This window comes from Ovis aries, chromosome 9 (assembly GCF_016772045.2).
Source record: "Ovis aries strain OAR_USU_Benz2616 breed Rambouillet chromosome 9, ARS-UI_Ramb_v3.0, whole genome shotgun sequence".
Classification (NCBI taxonomy): Eukaryota; Metazoa; Chordata; class Mammalia; order Artiodactyla; family Bovidae; genus Ovis; species Ovis aries.
Window position 1 is genome coordinate 56,920,899 of NC_056062.1, and position 13,290 is coordinate 56,934,188.

A 13,290-nucleotide genomic window follows, 5' to 3' on the forward strand; every position below is an offset into this window, starting at 1 on the left:
AAAAAGTTAGGACACACAGCAGGGGGTCTCTCTAGGTACAGAGGTTAACCAGTGTGGGATGTTTTCACCACACTTCATCACTCACCTGCCCTCAGTCTTGTCCGACTCTTTGCCACCCGTTCGGCTGTGGCCGGTCAGGCTGTCCAAGGAATTCTCCAGCAAGAATACTGGAGGGGGTTGCCATTTCCTACTCCAGGGGATCTTCCTGACCCAGGGATGGAACCTGCATTGGCAGGCCTATTCTTTACCACTGAGCCAGGTGGGAAGCCCTTCACTGAACTGTTAGAATTTGCTACTTATAAGAGTACTTATAGCCTTCTTCAGCTTCTACATGTTCATTTAGAGACATGTCCATTGGGACATCTTCATTACATTGAATTACATGAGCAAATACAAGAAATAACAGCAGCAAGCACTACTCTTTCAAGTTTTTAAATATGTACTTTCAAGTAGTCTCTTGCTTCTCAAATGTCTAGTGTTCTGGTCAAGGGGATCCTGGGGAGGTCCTCCTTGATCTGGGTTACAAACTAAAATTCATATCATACCAAGGTTAATGCAACATGCCTTTAAAGAGACCCAGTAATCAGCACTGCCTATTCTGCAAGAGAACTAACCATGAACTGTTACCCCAGAAAAATGAAAAATCTTTATTAACAGTTAATGGATGGGGGGAACCATGGGAACAAAAGAACGGGTGTTTCATCCATCTCAGGGGAATTTTATGGGAGATTGTATCTCTGGTTTCTCTCTTCCTCGTGGTTCTATTTTTCAGCTAATTCCCTAGAGAGAAGGCATGTGGGGTTTCAAGCACTCATACCTTAGGCTGACTGTCCCTCTTGGGGGGGAGGACAGGACGGTGTGAGTGTGCGGTCTCTGCTCTCCTGTGCCCACTGGGTGGCTGTGGGTTGGTGACACCTGTAAACACACGGGAAACAAAGTTGACGGGGCAGGCTCTCCTCCCCATGCATTTCCTTAGCCTCTGCCACGTGGGCAGTGGTATCTGACCATCAGACACAGAGAGGCAGTACTTCGTTCACAGAGACCACAGGTTAAAATGGATGTGGTGATGCTCCTGGTGGAATTTAAATGCATCCGCCAACAGAAAAGACCCGGCAACAATGAATACTTCAGAAATCTTCATGACTTCACATCTCTGCATTCCAAATTGCTCATTTTCACTTGAATAATATTTTAAACCTTAAAGGATATTCTTCTTCCAAGCCTCAGTCATCTCTCTTTTAAAGAAAGGAGGTTAAGAAAGTTTTCTAAAATTATACAGCTACTCAGTGGCAACACACAGTGTGAACCTTGACCTTCTGTTTATTCAATTAGATTATTCACAGTCAATAAATAAATGGCTTCTTGCATAAGATGCCCACACGGCAGATGCTGGGGTCCGAACAGGAGCAAAGGCAAGCAGCAGAGGGCCTGAGCAAAGCAAGAATGAATGTCAACCTTGTAGAACTTTTGAGCATCCGCTTTGTGCCAGGGCCCCTGACAACAGCTTTACTTTCACAACTGCCCCATGTGCTAAGTATTCATCGTTCCCATTTTACAGATGAGGAAACCAAGCACAGGGAGGTTACATAACTTGACCAGGGTTGTGGAACCTGTAATGGCCAGAGTTGAGTTCTCCCTGATGCCAGACCATGTGTTTAACCTCCTCATGCTCTTGTCTCTCAGCTGTGATGATGGGAGAGTCCCCTTTGCTCTCCATTCCTCTTGCATCTCTCACTTATTCTCTGCATCACCTGCTCACGTAACATTAAATATCTCCCAGCAAATGGGATTCTCAGAAGCTCCACAAAAACTAACAAAAGATAAATAATGTGTCATGTAAATATGCAAGATTGCCATACACAAAAGAGCAAACATTTAATAAACGTAATCACTGAGAAGCCAGCATGACCACAGGAATACCAGTACTGATCAACAGTCATGGGAACATCCCTAAGCACACTTAAAGAACTGACTTTCTCTAGTATAGGGACCTGGACTTTGTTTTTTTTTTTTTTCAGTTAAAAATTTGAATGTAAAAGAATGGACATATAAGTGCTATTTTCCCAGTTACAAATTAAAAAAAATTAAACACGTAAGAAAAAAAACTAACATTTTAAACCATTGTTGCTATAAGTCTGATTTATTCTGTACCATTGGTCTTCACTTTTATTTTTCCTTTTAAAAAAACTTTATTGTAGTAAGAATACCTAACATGAGGTCTATACTCTTAACAATTTTTTATGTGCACAATACAATACTGTTGACTCTACATAAAATGTGCAGTAATCTCTAAAGCTTATTCATCTTGCTTAATGGAAACGTCACGTCCATTGATGAGTAACTCTCATTTATCCCCTCACCCCAACCCCTGTGGGCTTCCCTGGTGGCTCAAACCATAAAGTATCTGCCAGCAATGCTGGAAATGCAGGTTTGATCCCTGGAGAAGGGAATGGTAACCCACTCCAGTGTTCTTGCCTGAAAGTGAAAGTTGCTCAGTCCTGTCTGACTCTGCGACCCCATGACCTACATAGTCCATGCAATTCTCTAGGCCAGAATACTGGAGTGGGTAACCTACCCCTTCTCCAGGGGATCTTCCTGACCCTGAAATCAAACCAGGGTCTCCTGCATTGCAGGCAGATTCTTTACCAACTGAGCTATCAGGGAAGCTCCATTCTTCTTGCCTGGAGAATCCCATGGACACAGGAGTCTGGTAGGCTGTAGTCCATGGGGTCACAAAGAGTTGGACACAACTGAACAACTAACGCTTTTTCACTTTCCTAATCCCTAGCAACTATCATTCTACTTTTTGATTTTATGAGTCTATTTTAGATATACCATACACTGTAAATGAAATCATACAATATCATACAATATTTGCCTTTTGGTGACTGATTCATTTCACTTAGCATACTGTCCCTGGGCTTTATCCACATCAGCTTGTGTTTTAGAATTTTCTTCTCTCTCAAGTCTTGAATATTATTTTACTGTATGGAATACATTAGGTTGCTTTTTAAGCATTCAGATTCCTAAGTACCAGTCCAGATATACTGAGAAAATGTCTTGGGATGGGTTTCAGGAATTTACATCTAAAGTCTTTCCCCAAATTCTCATGAAAGTGAAAGTCACTCAGTGTGTCTGACTCTTTGTAACACCATGGACCTGTAGCCTGCCAGATTCCTCTGTCCACGGGATTTTCCAGGCAAGAATACTGGAGTGCATTGCCATGCCCTCCTCCAGGGGATCTTCCTGTCCCAGGGATCAAACCCTGGCCTCCTGCATCACAGGCAAATTTTTACCACTGGAGCCATCACGGAAGCCAAATTCTCAGGCTTATCTACTTTTGAGAACTACTAATTAACACCATGAGAAATACTCCGCTTGTTGAGATCATTATAAGCTCCAAATTTATCTGATACGGTACAAATAATTACTGGAGGAATAAATGAATATGTTAAATAGGGAAGAGCAAAGATGAAAGGGCATTTCAGAGTTCAAAGTCTACAGCAATGGTGTCTTCAGGGAATGACTAGCGGCCAGTATATCTGGTTGTATCTTGTCCTTGAAATACTAGAGTATCATTTTCCTTTTCTTTTTCATATCAGAATGAGAATTAATTTTCCATTAAAGAATTAATTAACTGACTCTTTACTTTTTGCTAAAGCAGGGGGCATTGAGGGCCAACAGAGGTGAGTAACATTTATAATTTTTTTCATAAAATGAAAGCTTTGGAGCTCAGTGTATGCATTTGATGTGGATGGGCATGTTTTTCCAGAAGCAGAATCCCCACACATCCCCCATCCCGTAGGGATCAGGATGCATGCCTGTGTGCTCCATCGCTTTAGTTGTGTCAGACTCTTAGAGACCCTGTGGACTGTAGCCCTCCAGGTTCCTCTGTCCATGGGATTCTCCAGGCAAGAATACTGGAGTGGGTTGTCATTTCCTCCTCCAGGGGATATTCCCAACCTAGGGATCAACTCCCACCTGTTATGTCTCCTGCATTGCGGATGGGGTTCTTTACCACTAGCGGAACAGGATGCATATTAGCAAACCAGAGGGAGTGAAGGCTTCAGAGTTTATCCCCACTGTAGATAATCTTACCTCACTCCACCGCAGTCCACAGGGTCGCTAAGAGTCGGACACAACTAGGTGACTTCACTTTCACTTTTCACTTTCATGCATTGGAGAGGGAAATGGCAACCCACTCCAGTGTTCTTGCCTGAAGAATCCCAGGGATGGGGGAGCCTGGTGGGCTGCTGTCTATGGGGTTGCACAGAGTCAGATATGACTGAAGCGACTTAGCAGCAGCAGTAGATAATCTAGAATGTGCTGATATGAATTAAGTGCTCAGGACAATGAAAAAAAAATTTTTTTAAATTATTGTAGAACTTTTAGAATCCCAAGAATACCTTCTTATTCAGTCAGAGAACTGGAAATGTTTAGGTGACATGCCAGGGACACTATTTCCATCAGCTGGGGATAATGTGGAAGGTTCTAAATTTTGCAAACTGGCCATACCCTTTTTGTGTGGGCTGGTATGAGATGGTAAAAGGCTCTTCATTCAACAAATATTTATTAGGTTCTCACCATGCCCAGGTGGGTCTAGTGGTAAAGAACCTGTCTGCCAGTGCTGGAGACATAGGAGACTCGGGTTCAATCCCCAGTTCGGGAAGGTCCCCCAGCGGAGGGCACGACAACCCACTCCAGTATTCTTGCCTGGAGAATCCCATGAACAGAGGAGTCTGGCGGGCTACCGTCCATGGGTTGCAAAGACTGAAGCGATTGAGCATGCACGCATGCATGCCCTAGGCACTGTCGATTGTGGGAATTACAGAGCTGAACAAGATAAAATCTCTGCCCCTATAGAGTGTACCTTCTAGTGGGGAGAGAGACAATAAGCACAAAAGAAGTAAGGGCATTTTAGTGATAAGTGCATGAAGAAACTAGAACAGGCTACCAGACCAAGGGTGATGGGAAACATATTTGTTTAGGGTGGTGAGGGAAGGCCTCTTGCATTGGCTACCTTTGATCTACAGGGCACTCTGGGGAAAGGGGAAGCCGAGGGCCAAGACCTCCCAGGTGCAGAGGCCAGTGGGGCTGAAAGTGGGGCTGGGGGAGGTGGCAGGTAGGAGGATGGGAGGTGGAGGATTCAGGTCAGGCCTTGAAGCTGTGATGAGGAATTTCAGTGCCATTCTAAGTGCAAAGGAAGCCAGTGGAACATTTTAATAAAGTGAGACATCTGATTAATGCTTTAGAAAGATCACTCTGGCTCCTTGGATAATGAATTGGAGATAGCCCTGGACAGGGCTAAAGACTACTTAACAGGCTTTTGCACTAATTTAGGGGGAAAATGCACTGGTGATTTAGATGGCGGTGTGACTGTGGTGGGGAGAAGTGGTTGGATTCATATCCTGTAGAGGCAGAGTCTGGACCCTGCTGACAGATGGGCTACAGGACAGGAAATATGAAGACAAATCTTTAGATGAGTCAGGGATGAATCAAGAGGAGTCAAGGATACATCCTAGGTTCTGGCCAGAGAGGATGAAGGGATATGGGTGCCATTTACTGAAATTAAAAAACCGGTGACTTGCTGGGCTTACGGGAGGATGAGGAGCAGATTTAGATGTACTCCAGGAAGAATCCTTCTCTATCGTTTTTATTTCTGCTACTGGCTTTTTTAACTCTGGAGTTGAGGGCACACCTGTTTCGTGTTTACTCCTGTCCGATGGCAGCCCCTCCCGTTTCACAACAGACCTGGGGTTTCTACAGCCTTCAGTGTAGCAGAAGCCAGGACTCACTTCACATACCAGCGTGTGGCTCAGTTCTATGGGAGGATGAACACAACCTAACTCGTGAGCTTTCCTGGAGACTTTCAACATCAAGACGATCGTGTTTTGGAGTCTTATGTTAATCGGGGCTGAGGGTGGGAAGGTCAAAGGGAGAAACTGGCAGAGGGGGTCTGCCAGCATTTATTCAGTGCTCGCAAATGTGAAAGATGGGCCACTGGGTTATTCATAATCTCTTTTAATCTTCAGCAAAAAGCCTGAAAAATAAGCACTATCTGCATTTTGTAGGTAAAATAATTTAGGCTTGGGGCAGGGAACTGGCTTACATGGATCTCAGAGTTAAAAGCAGCAGCAGTTAATTTCCTAAGAACTTGTTAAGCTAAGTACCTTCCCCCATGTTATCTAATTTAATCCTCATAATGACCCTGGATAAGCAATGCTATCACTTCCACTTTATAGACGAGGAGATGGAGAGGGTAAGGAAGTGGCTGAGGCCACGCAGTTAGTAAACAGTGGAGCACTGGCTGTCTGACACTCAGGGATCTTGGTATTTGGTTCTGAATGGTGCTAATGCCCTGTTTTCTGGTGTCTTCCAACCTGCCTCATCAATGATGACAATAATGTGTGCCCTGGAAAACATGATTTCAGCTCTCTTTCCCAATGGCTTCCATATTCTGTATTTATTTGTTTTATATCTTAACTTTTAAAGTTCTATTTGGGGACTTGTTTTATAAAGTATATAGCATACTTGGAGAGAGTACTATGTGGTGTTACTTCTAAATTAATAAAATGGGCTGCTGCTGCTGCTAAGTCACTTCAGTCGTGTCTGACTCTGTGCGACCCCATAGATGGCAGCCCACCAGGCTCCCCCATCCCTGGGATTCTCCAGGCAAGAACACTGGAGTGGGTTGCCATTTCCTTCTACAATGCATGAAAGGGAAAAGTGAAAGTGAAGTCGCTCAGTCGTGTCTGACTCTTTGCTACTCCATGAATCACAGCATGCCAGGCCTCCCTGTCCATCACCAACTCCCGGAGATTACCCAGACTCATGTGCATCGAGTCGGTGATGCCATCCAGTCATCTCATTCTCTGTCGTCCCCTTTTCCTCCTGCCCCCAGTCCCTCCCGGCATCAGGGTCTTTTCCAATGAGTCAACTCTTCACATGAGGTGGCTAAAGTATTGGAGTTTCAGCTTCGGCATCAGTCCTTCTAATAAAGAACTCTAAATTACAGTCTGCAAAAATTATGGCTGATTTCTCCCATATGTTGAGTATATCTGTGTTATATGAGTCAGTCCCAACGAGGAGAATCCACTTTCTCTGCCCTCTGTTTAATAGCAATGAGATACATCACAGATAACAACACTAGTAAGTTTTACTCAACATCAACCAGTGCCAAGCATTGTGCTTGAAAATACAACAATACAAGGTAGTGGTCGTACAGCTAAGTTGAAGGCATTGCTTAAGAGAGGTACTATGACTGACTGGTTAGAGGTCACAGCTTGTAAATGCCAGAGTTAGTATTTGCCTGACATCAGTTCAGTAATGGGCTTCCCCAGTGGCTCAGTGATAAAGAATTCGCCTGTAATGCAGGCGATGCTGGCAGGAGATGTGGGTTTGAACCCTGGGTCAGAAAGATCCTCTGGAGAAAGGAAATGGCAACCCTCTCCAGTATTCTTGCCTGGAAAATCCCAATCCATGGGGTTGCAAAAGAGTCAGACATGACTGGGCAACTAAACAAAAACAAAAGCAGTAATGCAGATATTACTGCTTTTGTTTGATGCTGGGAGGGATTGAGGACAGGAGAAAGGGAAGACAGAAGATGAGATGGCTGGATGGCATCGCTGACTCGATGGGGGTGAGTCTGAGTGAACTCCGGGAGTTGGTGATGGGCGTGCTGGGATTCTTGCGGTCACAGAGTCGGACATGACTGAGCGACTGAACTGAATGCAGATATGTCCTTCTGCAAATATGTTGGAGAAATTTCTTTTCTTGTGATCTTCTATCTCTCAAATGGAAAAAAGGCTCCCGTCTTGGTTTTAATTTCTTCTAACAATTTTGAATCCTCCATCCAAGTGTTAAGAAAAAAAAAAAAACACAACAGCTAACGAGCTAATAAGCACTATTTCAGGTCTGGAGACGATCTCTGGCCTGAAGCCTCTAGGCATGGCCCTTGGATAGCAGATTGATTAGCTTCTACTTACTTGCATGGGGCCTATTATAGACCACATTTTGTGCAGTCCAACCTTCACATATCGAAGCCCTAATTCTCACTGTGGCTGTATTTGGAGATGGAGCCTTTAAGGGAGTAATTAAAGGTATGTGCTGCATGTGTGCTAAGTTGCTTCAGTAATGGCCAACTCTTTGTGAGCATATGAACTATAGCCCACCAGGCTCCTCTGTCCAAGGGATTTTCCAGGCAAGATGCTGACTGGGTTGCCATGCCCTCCTCCAGGGGCTCTTCCTGACCCAGGGATGGAACTTGCATCTCTTAGGTCTCCTACAATTGGCAGGTGAGTTCTTTACCACTAATTCCACCAAATGAATTCAAAAGAGTGGGACCCTGATCCAATAGGATTAGTGTTCTTATAAGAAGGGACACCAAATGGCTCTCTCTCCATCTCCCCATCTCCAAAAGAAAAGGCCATGTGGTGACATATTGAGAAGGTGGCCCCTGACAAGTCAGCAGGAGGGCCTTCACTGGGAATTGGGTCAGCTAGCACATTGGTCTGAGATTTCTGGCCTCCAGAACTGTGAGAAAATAAATGTGGGTTGTTTAAACCACCCAGTCTGTTATTATGGCAGACTAACACAGGGGCCAAGAGCTCTCAGTTTTCTGCCCTGAGAAGACAGGGAAAGAAAGGAAAATAATTAGAAGAAAAGAGGAGTCACTGGGGAAAAACAGGTCAAGAAAGCTGTAATTAACCATGGTCTTCTCCCTACCCTATACCCATAGCCTTGGGCTAGAAAAGACTGAACCTATAGTTACGTTTGTGAATATGCAGATCGACTTTCTCAGCTATACACCTCTGGGAAGAAGTCTTACCCAGGGAACTTATTAAAGCCCCCAATTCAGGAAGTCCAGTGTAGGCAAATGAATAAATAAAATTCTGCAAACCTTGGGATTTCACAGAAGGAGATTATTTCTACTTTCTAGGAAGCGTATGAAAGCATCTCCTCTTCAATACTAGGTCTCAAAGACAGGGGAGAAAAGGAAATCTTAAATGGGGTTGACAACCTCAGGGTACTTGCTTTTGAGTAAAACAAGAAATGCATTCATTAAAGAGGATTGGCTTCCCACTCCAGTATTCTTGCCTGGAGAATTCCATGGACAGAGGGCTACAGTCCATGGAGGTCACAAAGAGTTGGACATGACTGAGTAACTAACACTTTCACTTTCAATAAAATGGCAACTGCTCTGTTCATCAGTTTGGATAAAGTTGAAGCCACCCCTAATACTAGTGCCTTATCATTGGAAACTTTTAGAGCTTTTGTCTGAAAACTCTATTACACAAATGTGGGAGGTGGGGATTCACGTGTTCTCAGAGTCAGCCTGGCTTCCTGTCTTCTAAGGGTGGGACTAGCACCTGTGGAGAATTCAGGGACGGTTACTGGCACCCAGTCAGTGGACATGTGACAGTCCTAGGCTAGAAGGTGTGGAGTTGTGAGATCCAGCCCCCAGTGTAAGTGGGCAGACAGAAAGCAGCTACTTTTTTACTCTTTTAAAAATAGACATGCTTGAGAGTAGGACAACATGAAGAACACACTGAGTAGTAAACCTTCTTGCTATCTTTCCAGAATAAAACAAAAGCCTTGGAAAAGGGCAGCATTCCCTACTCCCTTACCTTTATTTTTAAATAGTAATGGCAAGCTTGACTGCTAAGGCCAGCTAAAATCAGATAGATTGGGAATTCTCTGGTGAATGAATAAATTAGTAGCTCACATAGGATTTTAGTGGGAATCTACTTAACTCAGTTATTCTACATACTTTCTGTCAAAGCTCTAGTCCAGGATGTCCCTGGTAACCAATCGAGAGTGAAGTGAGGAACTCTGAAAAATCTAGGACCTTGACAGGAGGGCTGAGACATCCATAGAGAGAAAAGTCTTAAACTTTGCTTGTTGAGACATCAACAAGAGGGAACTTCACTGGTGTCCTGCTGTGTCAGCCACTTAGGAGATTCAGGGGACTTAAAACTAGTGAAAACCACTCACCGTGATGTCACTTTATTTCAAAAGGAAATGATTTAATTAATAGAACAAAGGGGAAAATATTCCATTTGGGCTGATAGAAGAGGTAACTTGAAAGGAAATCTGAACTGCAATGTTCTGTCTACATGCCGTACTTATTTTTTCACCAGATGAGCAATGTGGGGTATGTTCCTGAAAATTCAGCTCTAATCAAAGACAGGAGTGAACAGAATTCAGAAGAGCAGGTCTCTGTAATTCTATGTTTGGAGCTGCCTCTCTGGGTTAGAAGGGTAGTCTCAAATGTCATATTGAGAGCCACTCTGGTCTTTTTATGTCTATCAAAAAAAAAAACAAAAACAGTTGCCAAAAAGGCTGACACCCACCTCGGGGGAATTATTGTTCTTGCCAGAAGCAAAACTAATACCTCCACATCTAATCTCTTCTTTTTAAATGTTTGTAACAAGGTCATCCATCGTATTCTTGTTCTTTGAGACCAACCAGCAGTTCCCACTCTTCATAAAGCAGGCACCTTTCATAATTACTCCAGATCCACCATACTGCTTAAAAATCCAATTCTAGGAGTATTTTCTGGAAGCCACAGATTTTCAAATTGCTGCCAGCAGGATGCTTTTTTATTGTTGGCTATTCCTCTAAGGAATTTAATAAATATTCTGTGACAGAGCACAGCATAATTGATTGAGCCACTTTCATTTTTATCAGCTCCACAGGAGGCCTTAGTATTTGCTGGAAACCTCTGGGAGTTGCCAGCAGTTGCAATAAGAAGCTTTTGTGAGGTCCTTGGGGAGGGGGTGGAGAGGAGAAAATAAGGTTAATATCTATTATCATAAGCCACTTTCTGAACCTTATCAGGAGTTGTAAACCCCTGAGCATGAGGAGTGTGGAGGTCTATGGATATTCCATGATAAGCTGTAAAAGACTCAATATCTTCTAAGTGAATAGTTAAGAATCAAGTAAATTCATGGTGAATTTTCAGACAGTAATTATTTAATATGTCAAATCAATTCTAAAATAATCCTTAAATCCAACGGCATATTTCAATACTCATTTATTTGCAAATTACCCATCAGCATGGATTATTTAGGCTTTGGAAGAAAAAAGTTGATTTCAATTTCTACTATCTGAACTTTCAAAATGATATACCCACAAACAATAATTTCAAAGTCAAATTGTATATAGTTGAAAGAAAAAGTGAAAGTGTTAGTCGCTTAGTCGTGTCCGACTCTTTGTGACCCCATGGACACAGTAGTTCACCAGGCTCCCCTGTCCATGGAATTCTCCAGGCAAGAATATTGGAGTGAGTAGCCTTTCTCTTCTCCAGGGGATCTTTCTGACCAAGAGATCGAACCCAGGCAGATTGCAGGCAGATTCTTTACCATCTGAGCCACCAGAGAGCTCATAATGATATATGCCATTTACCTGTAGAGTCTCTTTCTTTTATCTTTGGGGTCTGAGTTCAACTATTAATTTTATAAAGCCTTTAGGAAACATACAAATACACCACCCATACAAAAAAATCTTGATATATTTCCAACAAGTTGTTTATCAACAGATGAAACTGTCTTTTACTTTCTAAAATTCCAGTCAAAACACCTTTTCACAGAAAAGTTGGGCTAGTCTGGACCACAGGATAGCTTGCTGAGTTTACAAATATCACTTAAAAATAATTATTCCGGCATTCCAATTTTTGTCTTTTTCTTGCATGTTTCTACAATTTGTTCTCTAAATGTATGCTTGGCTTTGACCAGATTTCTGGCTTTTTGCTTTTCCACTTACTGGAATGCCTGTGAAGGTGACTGGAGGAGACTGCCAAGAAATGCTGAAGCTGCTGCCATTGGGGGTGAACTTGGCTGCTCCTGGAATGGTCACAGGGGGTGTGGCCTATCAAATAGAAAACAGAGAAAGTCGTTTTGAAAGAATACTTCTCCTTGGAGTCTTAAGCTGTCATGACCAAAATAAGGCTTCGGAAATAATCTCAGCTTTATTAATGACAAAATTATAATAGGAGGAGATTAAACACGGTTAAAGAAAGTAGCTAGAGATAAACTTTTTATACATCTAAGCAATCTCAGGTATAGGAGGAGAAGGTTTTTGGCTGCTGATTTCTGAATAGAGATTTGATTATACACACACATACCTATCATCTGTGAGATATAATTCCTTATTATCCAGTTGGGAGATCAGCTTTTTATAAGTGATGGTAGGCTGTCAATTACATTTTGGGAAGGTTATTTGGAAATACATGTCAAAATTCTTAGTGTTCTGTACACTAGCTATTTCACTTCTAGAATTTATTCTAAAGAAATGGACACAAGGATGTTCATTGCAGAACTATGCATTATATATTTTTTAAAAAACTGGAAACACATAGGGAAAATGATGCTGAAGAATACTCATTGGCATGGGAAAATGTTCATGAGATATCAAGTGGAAACAACAAAGCACAGGGAAACAGTACTGTAATAGATTCCATTTTTAAATGCGCACATAGAACAGTCCTGAAGGACCTACCAAAAATGTGAACCAAGGGGCTTTCCTGTTGTTGGAGCTTGGGATGGATTTTCTTTCTTTGCTCACATTTTTAATATCTTTATGTTGAACACTTACATCTATAAACAGAAAAATCCCAATGCTGTGAATCTATAGTTTGGGAAGGAACTTCTAGATCCCTTAGTGTATGTTCCAACTCTCACTATATACATAAGAAAAATAATTTAAGTTGGTTCAAGCCCATGCTTTTGGACCTAAATGCAATACTGACAAACAAGAACGAAGGGATGAATTATCCTTTTTGAATAGAAGAGTCAGGAATGAAAGCTGTGGCACCAACTAATTTAATAATTAGCGCTATTCCATTGCTCTTGAATTGAAGTCTACTTAATAAATGGCTGAATGACTTCTCTACAGGGTTAGTTTTTCTACTTTTATAAATATAGTTGCTAGTGGCAATGGTTTTGTAAATGGCACCACTGGAAAATATTTTGGCAATACATAGCTGTTCATGCTGTATCCTGCTGCTAAGTCACTTCATTCGTGTCCAACTCTGCGCGACCCCATAGACGGCAGCCCACCAAGCTCCCCCGTCCCTGGGATTCTCCAGGCAAGAACACTGGAGTGGGTTGCCACTTCCTTCTCCAATCCACGAAAGTGAAAAGTGAAAGTGAAGTCACTCAGTCGTGTCCGACCCTCAGCGACCCCATGGACTGCAGCCTACCAGGCTCTTCCATCCATGGGATTTTCCAGGCAAGAGTACTGGAATGGGGTGCCATTGCCTTATCCGCATGCTGTATCCTAAGACACAAT

At 42.7% G+C, this 13,290-nt stretch overlaps 1 protein-coding gene across 2 annotated transcripts in view; it reads right to left on the bottom strand.

Moving 5' to 3' along the window:
• Window positions 1–13,290, bottom strand: part of ZNF704 (zinc finger protein 704) — a 256,382-nt gene that overhangs the window by 12,746 nt on the left and 230,346 nt on the right. For both annotated transcript variants that reach the window (XM_027973082.3, XM_004011760.6), the window contains exons 7-8: window positions 11,764–11,868; window positions 818–915 (exon numbers count right to left, since the gene is read on the bottom strand). In XM_027973082.3, the coding sequence (XP_027828883.1) occupies window positions 818–915; window positions 11,764–11,868 (203 nt within the window). The remainder of the gene's footprint in view (window positions 1–817; window positions 916–11,763; window positions 11,869–13,290) is intronic.